The sequence below is a fragment of the Oryctolagus cuniculus genome, chromosome 2 (assembly GCF_964237555.1).
Source record: "Oryctolagus cuniculus chromosome 2, mOryCun1.1, whole genome shotgun sequence".
Taxonomy (NCBI): Eukaryota; Metazoa; Chordata; class Mammalia; order Lagomorpha; family Leporidae; genus Oryctolagus; species Oryctolagus cuniculus.
In genome coordinates this window covers 66,439,412-66,460,566 of record NC_091433.1, presented here as the reverse complement: position 1 = coordinate 66,460,566, position 21,155 = coordinate 66,439,412, and the positions used below count along the sequence as shown (strand labels likewise).

The 21,155-nt window shown below is 41.9% G+C and overlaps 1 protein-coding gene across 1 annotated transcript in view; it reads right to left on the bottom strand.

The window, feature by feature from the left end:
- Window positions 1-21,155, bottom strand: part of PRIMPOL (primase and DNA directed polymerase) — a 42,305-nt gene that overhangs the window by 5,509 nt on the left and 15,641 nt on the right. The window contains exons 7-9 of the mRNA XM_070068371.1: window positions 12,463-12,750; window positions 6,071-6,233; window positions 3,334-3,422 (exon numbers count right to left, since the gene is read on the bottom strand). Of these exons, the coding sequence (XP_069924472.1) occupies window positions 3,334-3,422; window positions 6,071-6,233; window positions 12,463-12,750 (540 nt within the window). The remainder of the gene's footprint in view (window positions 1-3,333; window positions 3,423-6,070; window positions 6,234-12,462; window positions 12,751-21,155) is intronic.

Sequence of the window (21,155 nt, the reverse complement as noted above, 5' to 3'; positions counted from 1 at the left end):
AAGACTCGAGCCGGCACCCATAAGGGATGCCAGCTCTATAGGTGGCAGCTTTACCCATTATGCCACAGCACTGGCCCCCCTATTTAAGTTTTGAAGACAAATAGTTTTCTTAAAATGAAGTCTATGTTTCCCTTATGAAAATAAGTGGAGAGATTTTAGAAAATATATTAATGTGGGGGCTGGCACTGTGGCATAGTGGTAAAGCCTCAGCCTGCAGTGCTGGCTTCCTATATGGGCACTGGTTCAAGTCCTGGCTGCTCCACTTCTGATCCAGCTCTCTGCTATGGCTTAGAAAAGCAGTAGAAGGATGGTCCAAATCATTGGGCCCCTATACCCTTGTGAGAGACTGGAAGAAGCTCCTGGCTTCGATCGGCACAGCTCCAGCCATTGCGACATCTGGGCAATGAACCAGCAGATTAAAGACTCATTCTCTCTCATTCTCTCTCTCTCTCTCTCTCTCTAATTGAAGGCCCTCTCCCTGTTTTTGCCTCTCTAACTCTGCCTTTCAAATAAATCTTTAAAAAAATAAAGAAAATATATTAATGTAAAAATGAGAGAAGTGAGTTCCAGATCAATGTCAAGAAATACATGTTAAGCAACCAGAGGAAACAAATGTGTAAGAAAATGTCACCCAGGCAGCTCCCACGTGTAGGGATGTGAGGAGCAGGCTGCAGCTCGTCACTGGCCACCTTCGGCCTGGCAGGTCAACTTGTCCACACTGAATGTGCTCTGGCTGCAGTAGGTGCAGGAGCTCCCTCAGTGCGAACTAGAGGTGCAAACCATATGGGCATTTGGTGCACCAGTTAAGTGCTGCCTGGGATGCTCACCTCCCATACAACGCTTGCATTCAAGTCCTCGCCACACTCCTGATTCCAGCGTCCTGCTAATGCTCAGACCAGAGAGCAGCAGATGATGGTCAAGGAATCAGAGTCCCTACCAACCACGTGGGAGACCCCGATGGAGTTCCAGGCTTCTCACTTCAGCCTGCCCACCCCAAACTGCCGCAAGCATTTGGGGAGTGAACCAATGGATGGAAAATCTTTCAAATAAATAAAAATTGATAAAATTCTAAAAAGCTGCGAATGCTGTGGCATTAGCAAGAGGAGATGTTCTTGTCTTCCAAGAAACCACTCCCACAGCTCAAATGGTACAGGAGCTCTGGGATGCAAGACTTAGTCACAGTCAGGTACTGTCTATCTGGAGTTTCTTAATTTTGGTTGGAATGAAAGGCAGCCATATTTATTTTAGTCAGAACCATCTGGAGCTTACTTTGCCTGGAAAGCCACAACAATGGGAAAGAACCAAGCGCATGGGAAAACTTTCAGATTTCCATTATATCTTTTTTTTTTTTTTTTTTTTTTGAGACAGGCAGAGTTAGTGAGAGACAGAGAAACAGAGAGAAAGGTCTTTCTTCCATTGGTTCACCCCCCTAATGGCTGCTACGGCCAGCGCGCTGCGCTGATCTGAAGCCGGAGCGGGGTGCTTCCTCCTGGTCTCCATTGCGGGTGCAGGGCCCAAGCACCTGGGCCATCCTCCACTGCACTCCCGGGCCACAGCAGAGAGCTGGGTTGGAAGAGGAGCAACCGGGACAGAACCTGGTGCCCCAATCGGGACTAGAACCTGGGGTACTGGCGCCGCAGGCGGAGGATTAGCTTAGTGAGCCGTGGCACCGGCCTTTTTTTTTTTTTTTTTTTAAGATTTGTTTGTTTATTTGAAAGTCAGAATTACACAGAGAGGAGAGGCAGAGAGAGAGAGAGGTCTTCCATCCACTGGTTCACTCCCCCAGTTGGCCACAACGGCTGGAGCTGGGCCGATCCGAAGCCAGGAGCCAGGAGCTTCCTTCGAGTCTCCCACAAGGGTGCAGGGACCCAAGGACCTGGGCCATCTTCTACTGCTTTCCCAGGCCATAGCAGAGAGCTGGATCAGAAAAGGAGCAGCCAGGACTCGAACCGGCACCCATATGGGATGCCTGTGCTCCTGGCCAGGGCATTAAGCAGCTGAGCCACAGCGCCGGCTCTGCCATTATATCTTTTCAAGAAAACTTGAAGATGCCCTTCACACAGCCATTTTAACCCTAAAGAAAAGTTTTCTAGGGCAAATGACATAAGTTACAGGGAAGCTGGAATCTGCAATGAAGCTGGATTTAGGAGGCATATTCCAACTGAAGCAAACGATCATTGGCTGCTGTGATGTAATAACAAAGCTACTGAACAAGCCAGAATTTCAGATAACCATTTAAACATGTTTAAAGTACAGATTATTTTGCAGACTTTTTGCATACCGCTCTTAAGGATTTTTATTTATTTCCACTTTATTTGAAAGGCACTGAGACAGAGAGATCCTCTATTCCCTGGTTCACTCCCCGATGCCTCAGGTCTGAGCGAGGCTGAAGGCAGGAGCTCAGAACTCCACCTGGGTTTCCCAGCTGGGACTCAAGTACTGGAGCCGTTACTGGCTGCCTCTGAGGACGCTTACTGGCAGGAAGCAGGATCGGGGTGGAGTAGCAGGAACCCAAACCCGGCATTCCAACGTGGGCTATCAGAGTTTCAAGCAACAATCTGACTCCTACTGCACCAAGCAGGTGGCACATGGTTGAATGGGTTGTTTTCAATGACCAAAACCATAATAAACTGTTAAATCTACCAAAAAAGTTACACTAACTTGTGGTCATACCATATGAAATTTTAGTGCCTTTTGTATCTTATCATAAATGGGTATTTTACATATTATATAGGCTTTATAAATTTAAATTTAATGGCTACAGAATATTGGTATGTCACCAATCCAATTTTGTTGTACCTTTAATTATTTTTGTTTTTCCCTACTTACAATAAAGCAATATACTGAAACATATTAATAAAAATATTTACTGGAGGGTTTATGTAAGGAACCTTAAGAGAAAAATCCGCACTTCTTCAGGACGAGCATGGGTGAATCCTGATAGGGCCGCTCTACAAAAACTGTGCAGTCACTACAAGCATGAGGAAGCTCTCCCTCTACTGAAAATACAGGGGGAGCTCTGCAGGACCAAGTAGCAAACTACTGCAGGGTCCCCCTCTTGGACTGCGGACAAAAGCGTAAAGAGAATTTTTACTTTATTTTCATATGTGTTTATCAAAAAATCTAATCACCTTATACTGTTTTGAAAAATTCCATACAATGAAAACTAGTAAATACTTTAATAATAATCTTAAAAACCATTTTTCACTTTGAATAGCAACCTCAAAGTAATCTCCAGTAATCAGCAGAGATGAATACTTAAGTTGTATGACCTTTTAACGCAAAGTGAGTTTTTAATCATTAAATTCTATAGAAAATTACTTTTAAAATTACCTGAAGGGCTGGTACTATTAAAGTGCTTCATTCGCTTTCTTTTATTCTGAGGTGTGTCACATGTTAGAATTCGTAAAGTATCTGAGAATCTGAAGAAAATAATTAAAAATTATATTAGAATTAAACAAGCAGGGATATATAGAAAGAAAACTAAATTCCAAATAGATCTGTAACTAAGCCACATTTCTCCACAAAAACACCAATTCTACACATCTAAAAAAAAGTATGATTTGTCAGTTAAAAAATTAAAAAATTGTCAGTTTAAACAGAGTAGGATGATCACTGTTCAGCAGTTTTCTCAGGGGGAAGTCTGGCCTGAGAGTTAAGATGCCACTTACGACATTTGCATCACAAATCCAGGAGCCTGGGTTGAATCTCAGCCCTGCTTCTGATTCCAGCTTCCTGCTAACCTGCACCTGGGAGGCAACAGTGATGGTTCAACTATTTAGGTCCCTGCCACCCACATGAGAAACCCAGACTGAGTTCCTGGCTCCCAACTTCAGCCTGGCCCAACCCTGGATGTTGTGGGCATTTGGGGAATGAACTACCGTACTATTCCCCAAACACATGGAGCCTTTGAAATTTGTTATAAACCCGTGAATAAAAAAGAAAAAACCGTGAATAAGAGCAAAATATGAAGAAAAAAAGATTAAAGGGAAAAACATTAAAATTTACTCAAAGAAAAGGCACATTTGAATCAAAAAATTTAGCCTTGGCTCCTTGAAATAAAAATATCTGGTATATACTTAGACACACAAAAGAAAAGTAAGATAATTTTTATTTTTTAAAAAAAAGATTTATTTATTTATTTGAAAGTCAATTACACAGGGAGAGGAGGAGAGGCAGAGAGAGAGAGAAAGAGGTCTTCCATCTGCTGGTTCACTTCCCAATTGGCTGCAACAGCTGGAGCTGATCCGATCTGAAGCCAGGAGCCAGAAGTTTCTTCCAGGTCTACCAACGGGTGCAGGTGCCCAAGCACTTGGGCCATCTTCTGCTGCTTTCCCAGGCCATGGCAGACAGCTGGATTGGAAGTGGAGCAGCCGAGATTTGAACCGGTGCCCATATGGGATGCCAGCACTGCAGGTGGCAGCTTTACCCGCTATGCCACAGCCCCGGCTCCTGTAATCCTACATTTTTTTAAAGATTTATTTTTATTTATTTGAAAGACAGAGAGGTAGAGACAGAGAGAGAGAGGTCTTCCATCTACTGGTTCACTCCTCAGGTGGCCGCAATGGCTGGAGCTGTGCTGATCCAAAGCCAGGAGCCAGGAGCTTCTTCTGGGTCTCCCACGTGGGTGCAGGGGCCCAAGGACTTGGGCCATCTTCACGGCTATCGTGGGCCACAGCAGAGAGCTGGATCAGAAGAGGAGCAGCAGGGACTAGAACCGGCGTCCATATGGGATGCCGGCGCTTCAGGCCAGGGCTTTAACCCGCTGTACCACAGCACCAGAAAAAAAATCTATTTCTTTGAAAGTGAGAATTATAGAGAAAGGGAGAGATACAGAGAGTGGTCTTCCATCTGTTGGTATATTCCCCAAGGAGCCACAACAGCCAGGGGTGGACCCGGCTGAAGCCAGGAGACAGGAGCTTCATCCAGGTCTTCCATGTGGGTGCAGGGCCCAAGGACTTGGGCCATCATTCCCTGCTTTCCCAGGCACATGAACAGGGAGCTGGATCTGAAGTGGAGCAGCTGGGACTTGAACTGGCACCCATATGGGATGCCAGCACTGTAGTCAGCAACTTTACCAGCTGTACCACAGCGTGGGCCCTGAGGTAATCCTATTCGACGGAAGAGCCCTCCATTGTCTGTAGGATCAATATTGGAACACAGCAGGAGATACACAATTTTGATACAACTCCTAGACTCTCAGATCCACCACTAGTGCCAACTGACATCTCCCGAGATGCTAACATGTGCTGGGCACTGTTTTAAGTATTTTATGTGAACGGTTTTAACATATTTAATTCTACTAAAAATTCTGAAAATAGGTGGTATTATGTCCACTTTAAAAAATAAAGGAAGTGGGGCCAGCACTGTGGCGTGGCAGGCTAAGCCTCCACCTGCAGCACCAGCATCCCACATGGGCCAGGTTCATGTCTCAGCTGATTCTCTTCCGGTCCAGCTCAGGTAGTTGTTTTCATTCTTTATAAAAGTGATATTCATTTTAGAAAAACTGAAAAATATGTGATATAATCATTTAAAAGATGCAAAGAGGAGCCGGCGCCGCGGCTCACTAGGCTAATCCTCTGCCTTGCGGCACCGGCACACCGGGTGGTAGTCCCGGTCGGGGTGCCGGATTCTGTCCCGGTTGCCTCTCTTCCAGGCCAGCTCTCTGTGGTGGCCAGGGAGTGCAGTGGAGGATGGCCCAAGTGCTTGGGCCCTGCACCCCATGGGAGACCAGGAGAAGTACCTGGCTCCTGCCATCGGATCAGCACGGTGCGCCGGTCGTAATGCGTCAGCCACGGCGGCCATTGGAGGGTGAGCCAACGGCAAAGGAAGACCTTTCTCTGTCTCTCTCTCTCACTGTCCACTCTGCCTGTCAAAAAAAAAAAAAAAAAAAAGATACAGAGAGGAAACTAAGTGGCTAAAAATCTCAGAAAAGAGTATTTTAAGAATGGAGAGTCATTTTCTTGAGATAGGATGAATTTACACAATTCACTTTTTAGCAATATGCAATAGCATTCATGACTGAATAATCAATCAGGAGTATACAACAGTTTAATTTTTGCCTACATACCTGACATTGCATACCAAAGAAGAGAGGAAATACTGGTTTTCTTCAGGAATCGTTTTTGATTGTTTAGGAAAGAATTTGTTATCTTCAGCAATCTCCAAAGCCACATGCTTTCCTAGTTTTGATGACTTATACAGCCGGAAGTTTCTATTTCTTGTATAAACTCCTACATCAAAAATTAGTAAAGTAGTATGTATGAAATCTGTGCAATTTCCATGAAGATTCTGAAGAACCCTTGCAAGCACAGATTTCAAGAATTGTTTGCACCAAAATAAATTTATTTTTTAGTCTGATTTTCCATGAGCCTTTTGAGGTACTCTGGTATAGCTAGTAACAAAATTACATCAGTATATAAAAGAAGATAATTTAGAATTGACATGGAAGAATGCTATTTCCAGAAAGTACAAGCTAGACAGTTTTCTATCAACTTTTCAATTGAAAATAAATGGGGGCCTGTGCTGTGGCACAGTAAGTTAGTTCTCTGCTTGCGGCGTCTGCATCCCATATTGTGAGAGGCCAGAGCCACGCCATGACAGGCTTCTCACAAGACAAAGGAACTGGCTAGGCCCAGGATGCTTCTCTGTGCTGAAACCTGACACCGGGCAGTCCTTGGTCTGCCAGGACCAGTTGGGGGCAATCAATAAGGTGGGCCATCCTTGATGCAGACGACGTAATACTTGTTTGCCTGGGGACTATAAAAACCCTGGGGGGGGGGGGGCAGCACCGTGGCTCACTTGGTTAATCTTCCGCCTGCAGTGCCACCATCCATATGGGCGCCAGGTTCTAGTCCCAGTTACTCCTCTTCCAGTCCAGCTCTCTGCTGTGGCCCAGCAGGCAGCGGAGGATGGCCCAAGTGCTTGGGCCCCTGCACCCGCATGGGAGACCAGGAGGAAGCACCTGGCTCCTGGCTTTGGATTTTTTTTCTGCATCCTATTTGAACTCTTTATTTAACATAGAGTTAATCTTACGTATATAAAGTCAATTGAAAATAGATATCAGTAAAACATAAGAGTGGGAATAAGGGAGGGAGGAGGATGTTTTTAACTATTAATATATATATAGTTATGCATACATTCCTACAGACTTACTTCTAAGGATACAGTTAAAAATTTGTCAAGGGACTCCAAATCCCATTAAACTTGGTGGTAAAAATGCCATCTTAATTGTTGAAGTGATCATATTAACTGTTAAAGTGAACATATAGGCAGGATCAAGTGCCTGGTAATAGAATTAAAAAGGAGAGGATGTCCAACATGGGAAGCAGTCCACACAACAGACTCATAGAATGACAATCGCTTTAAATAACACTCTGACCTCAGAATCAGCCCTTAAGGCTTCCTGGTCTGGCTGAAAAGCCCATGAGAGCATTTCAAGCATGGAAAGCCAAGACACTGTGGCAAAAAATGTTCTACATGAAGGATCTCTGTGAGAGAGATCCCAGTGAAAAGAAGTCGCCATCAAAGAAGGATGTACTTTTATCTAAAGGAAGGACAGAACTTCCACTTTGCTTATGGCCTTGTCCAAATACTGACGGAGTTTGTGGACTCAAAAGGCTTCCATAGCCCAGACAGCTCATTTCAAGAGCCTCGGGTGGTCACTAACGTCATACATAAGAGTGTTAATTGTTAAATTAACAACAGGAGTCACTGTGCACTAACTCCCCATGCAGGACCTTTGTCCTCAATGAGTTGTATTGAGAATTAATTGTAAAACCAGTTTCCCAGGTTTGTGTGTGTGTGTGTGCACGCACAAGTGCACACACAAATTGTTGAAATCTACTTAACATAGAGTTGGTCTTCTGTGTACAAAGTTAATTGAAAATCAATCTTAATGGAGAATGGTACTGGCATGGAGAGAAGAAGGAAGAGAAGGGTTGGGAGTGTGGGTGGGAGGGCTGATATGGTGAGAAGAGTAACAATATTCCTAAAGTTGTACCTATGAAATTTGTATTCCTTAAAAATAAATTTCAAAAAAATTTTTAAATATTAATTTTTTAAAAAAGTGAATACAGATAAGCAGAATATCTTCAAGACCCTGGGATAAGCAAAGATATTTTACAGAATTCCAATAAATAACCACAGAGGAAAACACTAATAAATCAGACTATTACTATTATTTAAAGGTAGTAACTTTGATTCATCAAAGACACCACGGCTCAATAGGCTAATCCTCCACCTAGCGGCACCAGCACACCGGGTTCTAGTCCTGGTCGGGGCGCCGGATTCTGTCCCGGTTGCCCCTCTTCCAGGCCAGCTCTCTGCTGTGTCCAGGGAGTGCAGTGGAGGATGGCCCAAGTGCTTGGGCCCTGCACCCCATGGGAGACCAGGAGAAGTACCTGGCTCCTGCCATCAGATCAGCACGGTGCGCCGGCCACGGTGGCCATTGGAGGGTGAACCAACGGCAAAGGAAGACCTTTCTCTCTGTCTCTCTGTCTACTCTGCCTGTCAAAAAAAAAAAAATAATAATAAATAAAAAATATATATACTATGGAGAGAGAATTCTACAATCTGCAAGAGAACAGCTTCAAGTCACACTTAAGGGAGTTCCCACGAGACCAACAGCAGATTCCTCAAAAGAAACCTTACAAGCCAAGAGGGAAAGTGATATATTACAAGTTCTGAAGAAAAAAAACAACTGTCAATTAAGAACACTATACTTGGAAAAGCTCTTTCACAAATGAACAAGAAATATTTACTAAGATGAGAAAAAGACTTCATCACCACCAGATTGCCTTACAAAAAATGCTTAAGGAAGTGCTACAGAGAAAAGCAAAAGAAAGATAATTATCACCATAAAAACTGTATAAAAGTTTAAAAATACTAGGGAAAAAAAAACAAAGAATATTCAAAATAAAAAGAAATTTTAAAAAAAGGACTAATTCATAACTTACCAAAAAATAACTTTAAATTTAAATGAACTAACTTCTCTAAATAAAAGATACACATGGCTGAATGGGTTAAAAAAAAAAAAGTCCAAGGGCCAGTACTGTGGCACAGTAGGCTACGCCTCTGCCTTCAGCACCAGCATCCCACATGGGCACTAGTTTGTGTCCCAGCTGCTTCTCTTCCGATCCAGCTCTCTGGTAGGGCCTGGAAAATTAGAAGATGGCCCAAGTACTTGGACCCGAAAGAAGCTCCAGGCATCTGGCTTCATATCAGCCGAGCTCTGGTCATTGCAGCCATTTGGAGAGTGAACCAACAGATGGAAGATCTTTCTCTTTGTCTCTCCCTCTCTCTGACTGTAACTGTCTCTCAAACAAATAGATAAAATCTTAAAAAAAATACAAAAAAAGTTCAGTGATATACTGCCTACAAGAAACTTAAATCCCCAATAAAGAAAGACCCGGCTGAAAGTGAAAGGATGGAAAAAAGATATCCCCTGCAAATGGAACCAGAAATGAGCAGGAATAACTGTACTCATCAGACAGTATGACTTTAAGACAAAAACTGTAAAGAGACAAAGAAAGTCATTATGTAATGATCAAAGGATCAATTCATCAAAAAGATGACTTTAAGTGTTTTTGCAAGGCTACAGTGCCAAATTTCATAAAGCAAACATCAGATATAAAGGGAGAGATAAGCCTCAACACAACAATAGTGGGGGACATAAACACCGTTTCCATCAGTAGAAAGATCATCCAGACCAAAAGAAAAATCAGCAAAGAAATATCATAGTTAAACTATATCACAGGGGCAAGCATTTGGTGCAATAGTTGAGACATTCTTGGGACACCAGCATCCTATAGCAGAGTGCCTGGGGCTGAGTACTACATACACCCCTGACTCCAGCTTCCTGATATTGCGTACCTTGGGAGGCAACAGGTGATGGCTCAAGTAGTTGGATCCCTGTACCCAAATAAGAGACCAGATTAGCTTCCTGGATCCCAGCTTGGACCTGGCCCAGCTCAGCTACTGTGGGCACTTAGGAAATGAATTAGAAGATAGGAGAGCGCTCTCTTTGTCTCTTCCTGCCTTTCAGAATAATTAAACTGTACAATAAACTAAGTGAACCTAATGACATTTATAAAACATTTCATCCAACAGCTGTAGAGTACACATTCCTTTCATCAACATATTAAGATCTCAAGAATAAACCATACACTATGCCACAAAACAAGTCTCAAGAAAAAAAAATAATCAAAATCATAACATTTGTCTTTTCTGACCACAATGGAATAAAAACTAGAAATGAACAGCAAAATTAACTTTAGGAATTATAAAAATATATGGGGCAGGCCAGTGCTGTGGTGCAATGGGTTAAAGCCCTGTCCTGCAGCATTGGCATCCCATATGGACACCAGTTCGAGTCCCAGCTGCTCCACTTCCTATCTAGCTCCCTGCTAATGCACCTGGGAAAGCAGCAGAGGATGGATCAAGTCCTTGGGCCCCTGCATCCACGTGTGAGACCCAGAGGAGCTCCTGGCTCCTGACTTCAGATAGGCTCCGCTCTGCCCATTGCAGTCATTTGGGGAGTGAATCAAAGAAATCAAAAGGAAATATTAAAATTCCTTGAAACAAACAAAAATAGAAACACAACAAATCTATAGGATACAACAAAATGTATGGCATGAAGCAAAAGCAGTACTAAGAAGTTTACAGCAATAAGCAGTTACATAAAAAAAAAAAAACACCCCTAATGATGTATCATAGGTAACTGAAAAAAAAAAGCAATTCCAAAGTTAATAGGACAAAATTACAAAAGTCAAAGAAGTAAATCCGAGAAAATAAAAATACAAAAGATCAATGATAATTTGGATTTTTGAAGAGATGAACAAAAATCCAAAAACATTTAACAAGAGTAACCAGAAAATGAGAGAAGACTAAAATAAATCCAGAGGTAAAAAACACATTATAACTCAAACCAGAGTAGGAACTATTTGAAACTATACAATTAAAAAAATTAGAAAATCTAGAATAAATGAATAAATTTCTGGACAACTACTCAAATTGCACCATGCAGACATAGAAAACCTGAACAGACCAACAGCAGCAATGAAATTCAATTATTAATAGGAAGTCTTAAAGAACAAGACCCAGAGGAAGCTCCTGGCTCCTGGCTTCAGATTGGCTCACCTCTGACCGTTGCAACCATCTGAGGAGTGAATTAGTGGATGGAAGACCTCTCTGTCTGTAACTCTGCCTCTCAAATAAATAAATCTTTTTTAAAAAGAACAAAGCTGGAGGTATCACAATACCTGATTTCAAGACATACTATAGAACTACAATAAGATAAAATTTAAACAACAAAAATCTGCATGTACTATTAAATCTCTGAAACTTTCAAAGGATAGTTCAAGTAAAATACTTCCTCATCCTCTTTTAATATGTAAATATATATTGTTAAAATGTGTCATTCAAGAATACCAGAGAAATTTCCTGACTGTTTTCCTGTTATTTCTTCCTAATTCCTATTATTTCCCAGTAATGTGACTTCAGGATAGAACGGTCATGAACGGGGGTATTCTGTTTAGGGATTTCAACACTGGGTTAGAGGCACAGCATATTTATTGGATAATGTTGCTCTTACTGTTATGCATTATCTTTGCTTGATCCTAGGCCTACCAAAACTGACACACTGCACTTACCCGACTTAGATTTCCAAATTCTGGCACTTGATTCAGGGGCACTGGAAAGATAATCAGGAACAATTCTCTAACCTTGGTACCACTGTCAGCCCGAAAACATTGCCCCAAATTAAAGCCTACTTGCCCTCAACCTGTGTGCACTGCAGCTCTCTGAAGTGCTCAATGGCAAAAATGCTCTTACAGCTTTCCAAATCACAAGTTAGAACTTCATTAGGTTGTATATTACATCAGGCTTAAGTCTTGCCACACTAGAGCCTTCTACACACTCAGGTTCAGAGACCCAAACAGAGCACGGTTGGGTGCAGAAGTCACCAGTCTGTGAAAGAAGGCTAACTCGAGGCTCCCGGCCAGGATCAAAAGCCTGCCCTGCCTCCACCACAAAGCTCTTCAGGGAAGAGCAAGCTCAGCCTTGCTTTGTGATGTGAGTACCATTTTTATATTGTTTCTCAAGTTGACTGAATCTGCTTTAAACTCTTGGCATGCTGGAGGGTGCAGGTCTCCCCATTCCCTCACAGAACTCCCTGGACACTTGGAGCAGAGCATGCCACAGGTACTCTCGTTCAGAGCCCAGGCCAGGCTGGGGCTTCTGTTCCACAGGGATCGCCCCAAGATCTCTGAACTGAAGCCTTGTGGATTCCCCAAGCCTAAGCGGGCTGATCACATTCTGTTCCTGACCTGCACTGTCGCTGGGGAGCGCGATGATAATGAGATGGTAATGAGAACCCTGTGCACAGTGACAGTGAGCATGGACAGGTGTCTCACAAGAGGACATCAGGACAGTCAGAAAGAAACAGCTGTCAATGTTACTTACCTAGATCTACAAAAAGATGCTTTTCTCCCACATTATTCTTCACAACTAAAAATGAAAGATCAGGATCGCTTTGCTCCGCTGATCCCAGCTGCCTCGGCTTCTCTGAATTCAGTGTCCAGCTCTCTCCTGTGTCCTTATCTGGGGACATTTTGTTATATGAAGCCCCTTGTTTTGTTGGTGCTTCAGAAAAGTGGGAAAATCCCTGGTCCACTGTCTCTGAAATGCTATCATCATCTTCACTGGCAATCAACTGAAGAGCAGGCTGCAAAATTGTTCTCACAAAATTACCTAAGGAAAAAAAGGTGTTATGATTAATTCTTTCATGTGAACTGGAATTCAAGATTCAGATTCAAATCTGCACATGAAAGGCGTTTCCTTTGATTTCTGCTTTTAAAATTGTTTTGGTAGAAACTATAACACATCTCTCTTCCTTCAAGCTATGCAATCTTTTACTTTTTAAATTTTCATTGGCAGGAAGCTTGTTGCAATTTGGAAACAAACCATTTTAGAAGGGAAAGTTAATTTGAGGTGTGTCAATGTTGCTAGCATAGATCTAACCCTAACATGTCATCAAAAAAGCACCATTTTTTAAAGAACTTCTTTTTAGAGTTTCTATTTTGAGAGGCAGAGAGCCATAGAGACAAACAGAATTCCCTTCCACTGGTTCACTCCCCAAATGCCCACAACAGACCGGCTGGGCCAGATCAAAGTCAGGAGCTAGGAACTCAACGTATATCTCACAGGAGCATGGCAGGGACCACTATTTGAACCATCATCTGCTGCCTCCCAGGCTAATAGCAGAAAACTGTGATCAAAAGTGGAGCCAGACTCAAGCTGAGGCACTCTGATATGGGATGTGTGTTTCCCAAGCAGGGTCTTAACCACTAGGCTAAACGCCTGTCCTCATCACTTTGATTAATGAGAACGGAGTTGAATTGTTTTTGCTATTAATGAATAAAGAACACAGTTTATATGAGGAAATGGCTCCAAGACGATGGTGAGAAACACTGCGAGAACCTCTGCCTTATTCTCCTGGTATCCAGATGGTGGCAAACTTCTTAGGAACTCATTCTCTCTCCTTTGCCTGCCATGGCATGCCAGGAGAACCGTGCCTCCCACAGCTGAAAGGCTGTGACTCCTGCTATCCCTCCCCCACATTTGTTGTGGGATGGCCTATGGCCTTGGGGGTAAAAAAGTATAAAAATATACTTTTCCCAACTACATTTATCCTGAAAGTTCTGAATAACAGAGGTTCAGAAAAAAAGTGGAGAGAGTGTGATCTTAGCGAAGAATTAGGAAGAAAGCCACAGAAGAAATGACATGCAAATTAGAGGGACATTTGGACCTATATGGAGGATGTGGACACACCCAACTCAGGACCAGCAGCTGAGAACTTCAGCACCAGCTGTGGAGAGTGCAGTGAGACCAGACTGTAGCAGCCCAAGCCACTGGTGATAAAGCTGTGGTAAAAGCCCAGCAGGAATCCAGCTTGGAGCCCTGTGGGGGACAGTGTACCTGCCAAACTAGAAGAGAAAAAAAGGTGGCATGTTCCTCTCTCCCCGCCCACCCTGCACCAGCATCCTGTAACAAGCCGAGGGAGGGTGGGCACTATTTGGACTTATGTAAGAGCTACACCAGTTCATGTCCATGCGCCCAGCAACTAGCCAAGCAGAGACACCCGAGACTGGCTGGGAGAACCGATGGGGCTGAGCGCTTGTGACCGTGGGAGGCTTGTGAACCCGGACTGTGAGAAATGCTTGGCTGTGTGGGAGGGCTCAGGGTGTGCATGGGACTTTGCACAGTCACTGTGGGAGGCTCCCCATGCTCCTGGATTCCCTGGTGAGGGTCATTGCTATGGAATCCATGGTCACATCAAGGACTGCTCAGATTCGCTGTGTGCTTCTTGTGGCAGTGCAGATGCAGATTGTACCCACTAGGGCTAGCACCCAGGCACTGGTCTCCTTTGAGGAGAGGAGGTGAGCAAGAGAATAAGCCAATAGAGCAGAACAAACCTGCTCTCTGCTAAGTAAGTAAGTAAATAAATAGAAGATTTACCACATCAAAATGAAATCTTGGAAATGAAGAATTCAATAGAACAAGTAGAAAATGCAATGGAAATCCTTAGCAACAGACTCAGTGAAGCAGAAGAAAGAATATCCAAGTTAAAGAGAGATTGCTGGAAATTTTATAGTCAGACCAAAAAAAGAAAAATTAGAAAACTAAAAAACACTGTTTGACATCTATGGGATACTATCAAATGACCCAAAACAAACAAAATTGATACACCATTGGCCCAATTAAAAAAAAAGGGGAGAAGACAGAAATCAATAAAATTAGAGATGAAAGAGAAAATTTAACAATAGACACCACAGAAATAATAAGCCCATGAGAGTATTTCAGGCATGGAAAGCCAAAACACTCCGGGGGGAAAAAAAAAAAAAACACCTAAATGAAAGATCTCCGCGAGTGAGATCCCAGTGGAAAGAATGGGTCATCAAAGAAGGAGGTACCTTTCTCTGAAGGGAGGAGAGAACCTCCACTTTGACCATGGCCTTGTCTAAATATGATCAGAGTCAGTGAACTCAGGGGGCTTCCATAGCCTTGGCAGCTCATGACGAGAGCCTAGGGTGATTACTGAGGCCATAAACAAGAGTGTCAATTTGTTAAGTCAACAACAGGAGTCACTGTGCACTTACTCCTCATGTAGGATCTTTGTCCTTAGTGTGCTGTACATTGAGATTTAATGCTATAACTAGTACTCAAACAGTATTTTTCACTTTATGTTTCTGTGTGGGAGCAAACTGTTGAAATCTTTACTTAATGTATGCTAAACTGATCTTCTGTATATAAAGAGAAATGAAAATGAATTTTGTGTGAATGGAAGGGGAGAGGGAGTGGGAAAGGGGAGGGTTGCGGGTGGGAGGGACGTTATGGGGGGGGAAGCCATTGTAATCCATAAGCTGTACTTTGGAAATTTATATTCATTAAATAAAAGTTTGAAAAAAAATAAAAAAAAAGCTAGGAGAAATAAAAAGAATCATCAGGAATTACTACAAAGAGCTGTATTTCAACAAACTGGGAAACACAGAAGAAATGGATAGATTCCTGGACACATACAACCTACCTAAATTGAGCCATGAAGACACAGAAAACCCAAACAGATCAACAGTCCAGAAAGAAATTGAATCAGTAATAAAGACCCTCCCAAAAAAGAAAAGCCCAGGACCAGATACCTTCACTGCTGAATTCTACCAGACATTAAAGAACTAACTCCAATTCTTCTCAAGCTATTCAAAAGAACTGAAAGGGAGGGAATCCTCCCAAATTCCTTCTATGAAGACAGCATCACCTTAATTCCTACACCTGTACAAAAGAACTACACAGATACAACAAAGAGAACTACAGACCAATTTCCCTGATGAACACAGACGCAAAAATCTTCAACAAAATTCTAGCCAACTGAATCCAGCAACACAATCAGAAAGATCATTCAGCTATACCAAGTGGGATTTATCCCTGGTAGGCAAGGATGGTTCAATATTTGCTAATCAATGTGATATACCACATTAACAAACTGAAAAACAAAACCCATATGATTATCTCAATAGATGCAGAGAAAGCATTTGGTAAAATACAACACCCTTTCATGATGAAAACTCTAAGCATTCTTCAACACAATCAAGGCAATTTATGACAAACCCATGGCCAGCATCCTTTTGAATGGGGAAAAACTGGAAGCATCCCACAGAGATCCGGAACCAGACAGGGATGTCCACTCTCACCATTACTATTCAATATAGTCCTGGACGTTATAGCCAGAGCCATTAGGCAAGAAAAAGAAATCAAAAGGATACAAATTGGGAAAGAGGAAGTCAAACTATCCCTATTTGCAGATGGCATGATTCTATATATATGGGATCCAAAAGATGCCACTAAGAGACTATTGGAACTCATAGAAGAGTTCGGTAAAGATTCAGGATATAAAATCAACACAAAAAAAATCAACAGCTTTTATATACACAGACAATGCCATGGCTGAGAAAGAACATCTTCAACAAATGGTGCTGGGAAAACCAGATCTCCACATGCAGAACATTATTTGAAAGTCAGAGTTACACAGTGAGAGGAGAGGCAAAGAGAGAGAGAGAGAGAGAGGTCTTCCATCTGCTGGTTCACTCTCCAATTGGCTGCAATGGTAGGATCTGCGTCGATCCAAAGCCAGGAGCTTTTTCTGCGTCTCCCACACAGGTGCAGGGGTCCAAGGACTTAGGGCATTTTCTACAGCATTCCCAGGCCACAGCAGAGAGCTAGATGGGAAGTGAAGCAGCCAGGACTCGAACCAGTGCCCATATGGGATGCCAGCACTGCAGGCAGCGGCTTTACCTGCTATGCCAAAGCACCAGCTCCAAGAAAGAATATCTAAGATGAATCCCATTCACAAGAGCCGCAAAAAAAAAAAAAAAAAAAAAAAAAAAAAAAAAAAAAAAATCAAATACCTTGTAATAAATTTAAACAAGGATGTCAAAGATTTCTATAATGAGAATTACAAAACATTAAAGAAATAGAAGCCACCAAAAACTGAAAAAATCTTCCATGTTCATGGATTAGAAGAATCAATAATTAAAATGTCCATATTACTGAAAGCAATTTACAGATTCAATGCAATACCAATCAAAATACCAAGGACATTCTTCTCAGATACATTAAAAAATGCTGAAATTCATATGGAAACACAGGAGACCCCAAACAGCTAAATCAATCTAATACAACAAAAACAAAGCCAGAGACATCACAATACCAGATTTCAAGATATACAGGACAGTTATAATAAAAACAGCCTGGTACTGATACAAAAACAGATGGATAGACCAATGGAACAAAACAGAAATGCCAGAAATCAATCCACACATCTACAACCAACTTATCTTTGACAAGGGAGCTATAATCAACCCCTGGAGCAAGGACAGTCTCTACAACAAATGGTGCTGGGAAAACTGGATCTCCACATGCAGAAGTATGAACCAAGGCCCCTACCTTACACCTTACACAAAGATCCACTCAAAATGGATTAAAGACATAAATCTATGATCTGATACCATCATATTAGAGAACCTTAGGGAAAGACATTGGCATGGGCAAAGAGTTCTTGGAAAAGACCCCAGAGGTACAGACAATCAAAACCAAAACTGACAAATGGGATTCCATCAAATTGAGAAGCTTCTGTACTGCAAAAGAAACAGTCAACAAACTGAAGAGGCAACTGACAGAATGGGAGGAATTATTTGCAAACTGTACAACTAATAAAGGATTAATAACCAGAATATATAAAGAGATCAAGAAACTCCACAACAAAACAAACAACCCAGTTAAGAAATGGGCAAAGGACTCAAACAGGCATTTTTCAAAAGAGGAAATCCAAATGACCAACAGACACATGAAAAAATGCTCAGGACCACCAGACATCAGGGAAAAGCAAATCTAAACCACTCCCATTAGTATGGCTTTCATACAGAAATCAGCAAACAAATGCAGGCAAGGATGTAGAGAAAAAGGTACCTTAATCCACAGCTGGTGGGAATGTAAACTAGTACAGCCACTGTGGAAGACATATGGAGATACCTCAGAAATCTGAATATAGACCTGCCATATGACCCAGCCATCCCACTCCTGGGCATTTACCCAAAGAAATTAAATCAGCATGTTAAAGTTATCTGCACCCCCTTGTTTATTGCAGCTCAAGTCACAATGGCTAAGTCATGGAATCAACCCAAGTTTCCATCAACTGAAGACTGGGATATGTACACCATGGAGTACTACACAAAGCTAAAAACAACCAAAAAACACACAAAAGAAAGACCTAGCCATTTTCCACAAAATGGATGAAACCGCAAAACATCATTGTTAGTGAAATAAGCCAGTCTCAAAGGGACAAATACTATATGTTCTCCCTGACCTGTGATAACTAATAGAGCACCTATAAGGCAATCTGTAGAAGTAAAATGGACATTTTAAGAAGCAATGACTTTAAACAGCCCTTGTCTCGACTGCTGAGGAACAGGTTTTTTTCATACTATTTGTTGAACTCTTAACAGAGTTAGTTATATGCATGTAAAGTTAACTGAAAATAGATCTTAGTGAAAAATAAGAGTGGGACTCCTGCGAACTTACCTAAGGGAAATGCAATCAGTACATGAGAGCGCTATCTGCACCTCCATGTTTACTGTAGCTCAATTCACAATAGCTAAGACATGGAATAAACCCAAATGTCCATCAACTGAAGACCAGATAAAGAAACCATGGGACATGTACACTATGAAATACTAAACAGCAGGAATAAAAAAAAATGAGATCTGGTCATTTACAACAAAATGGATGAATCCAGAAAACATCATACTTAGTGAAATAAGCCAGTCCCAAAGGGACAAATACCAAATATTCTCCCTGACCTGTGATAATAGAGCACCAAAAAAGCAATCTATACAAGTTAAATTGACAATTTGAGAAGCAGTAACTTGAACAGCCCTTGTCATGACTGTTGAGAAACAGGTTTTTTTGTACTATTTGTTAAACTCTTTGCTTAAAATAGAGTTAAACATGTGTATCAAATCAACTTAAAATAGATCTCAGTAAAAAGAGTGGGAATAGAAGAGGGAGGAGGAAAAGGGGTGTGAAGGTGGAATTAGTGGGAAGAATCACCATGTTCCTAAAGTTGTAATTATGAAGTGAATGAGGTTTGTAATTGTAAAGCTGTATAGTTCTGCATACATTCCTATAGGCTTATTTTTAAGGATATAGTTTAAAAATTTGCCAGGGGACCCCAAATCCCCTTAAGCTGGGTGGTAAAAATACTATCTTAAGTGTTAAAGTGATTGTATGGATAGGATTAATGGTCTGGTAACTACAGATAGAATTAAAAAGAAGGGAATGCTCCAACGTGGGATTCAGCCCACACAGAAGACTCAGAGTGACAACCCCTTTAAATAGCATTCTGACCTCAGAATCAGCCCTTAAGGCATTCTGGTCTGGCTGAAAAGCCCATGAGAGCATTTTAGGCATGGAAAGCCAAGACACTGTGGCAAAAAAAATGTCCTATATGAAGGACTTTGGCAGGTGAGACCCTAGTGGAAAGAAGTGGACATAAGGAGGAATTTTTCTCTGAAGCGAGGAGAGTACTTCAACTTTGTTTATGGCCTTGGCTACAGATTGACAGAGACTGTGGATTCAAAAGGCTTCCACAGCCTAGGCAGCTCATGTCAAGAGCCTTGGGTGGTCACTGACATCATACCTAAGAGTGTTAATTGTTACGTTAATAACAGGAGTCACTGTGTACTAACTTCCCATGCAGGATCTCTATCCTCAAAGAGTTGTATTATAATTATGTCTAAGTGCTTGCAAAAGATGTATCATTTTTAGATGCTTCTTTGAAGTTTAATTTCACTTTTTAGAAACATTTCAAGATGCAATGATTTTGAACAGCCCTTTTCTCAGTTGTTGAGCAGTTTTGTTTTTTTTCCATGCAAATTGTTGAACTTTTTTAATTTTTTTTTTTTAACAGGCAGAGTGGACAGTGAGACAGACAGAGAGAAAAGTCTTCCTTTGCTGTTGGTTCACCCTCCAATGGCCACCGCGGCCGGCACGCTGTGGCTGGCACACCATGCTGATCCGAAGCCAGGAGCCAGGTGCTTCTCCTGGTCTCCCATGAGGGTGCAGGGCCCAAGCACTTGAGCCTTCCTCCACTGTACTCCCGGGCCACAGCAGAGAGCTGGACTGGAAGAGGGGCAACCGGGACAGAATCCGGCGCCCTGACCGGGACTAGAACCTGGTGTGCCGGCGCCACAGGCAGAGGATTAGCCTATTGAGCCGCAGCACCGGCCAAATTATTGAACTCTTGTATAGAGTTGGTCTTCTGTGTATAAAGTTAACTGAAAATCGATCTTAGTGGAGGATGGGACTGGGAATGGGAGAGGGAGCAGGAGGAGGGGTGGGAGAGTGGGTGAGAGAGCAGGTATGGTGAGAAGAATCACTATATTTCTAAAATTGTACTTATAAAATGCATGAAGTCTGTATTCCTTAAAAGGTTTCTTTGGGGGGGAGGGAATAATAGTGGGAATTGGAGAGGGAAGAGGTAGACGGTGGGGTAGAGGGTGGGAGAGCAGGTACAATGAGAAGAATCACTATGTTCCTAAAGTTGTAATTATGAAATGCATGACATTTGTATTCATTAAATAAAAGGTTTCTCAGGGGAAAAGGAGACTAAAGATTTAAACCTCAAAAAATGATTATTCAGATATTAATAAATGGCCTGCCTTGCTTACTTAAAAAAAAAAAAAAAGTGATCCGCACTACCATGAGAAGTTGGCAAGGCAACATGGAATTCTTTAAACTCTCTATATATATATCCTATATCACAAGACCAAGTAACAATTTGGCTTTTACACTGCTGTTGTGTGTAGCAATACTGGTGAAATGCAATACTATAAAAAATTACTTAATTTTAATCTCTGCAAGTGTCATAGTCTGGATTTGTCACTTCATTTACCAGGAAGGCTTTAGTACTTAAAATCACAGGATTAATTACTTTCCTACTTAAAGAAATAAGTACAATTTCTTGTAAAACATCAAAATGAAAGCAAAAGCATTTGATCCAATGATACACAGACATGATTATTTCTGGAATTAGAGAGAAGGTAAAC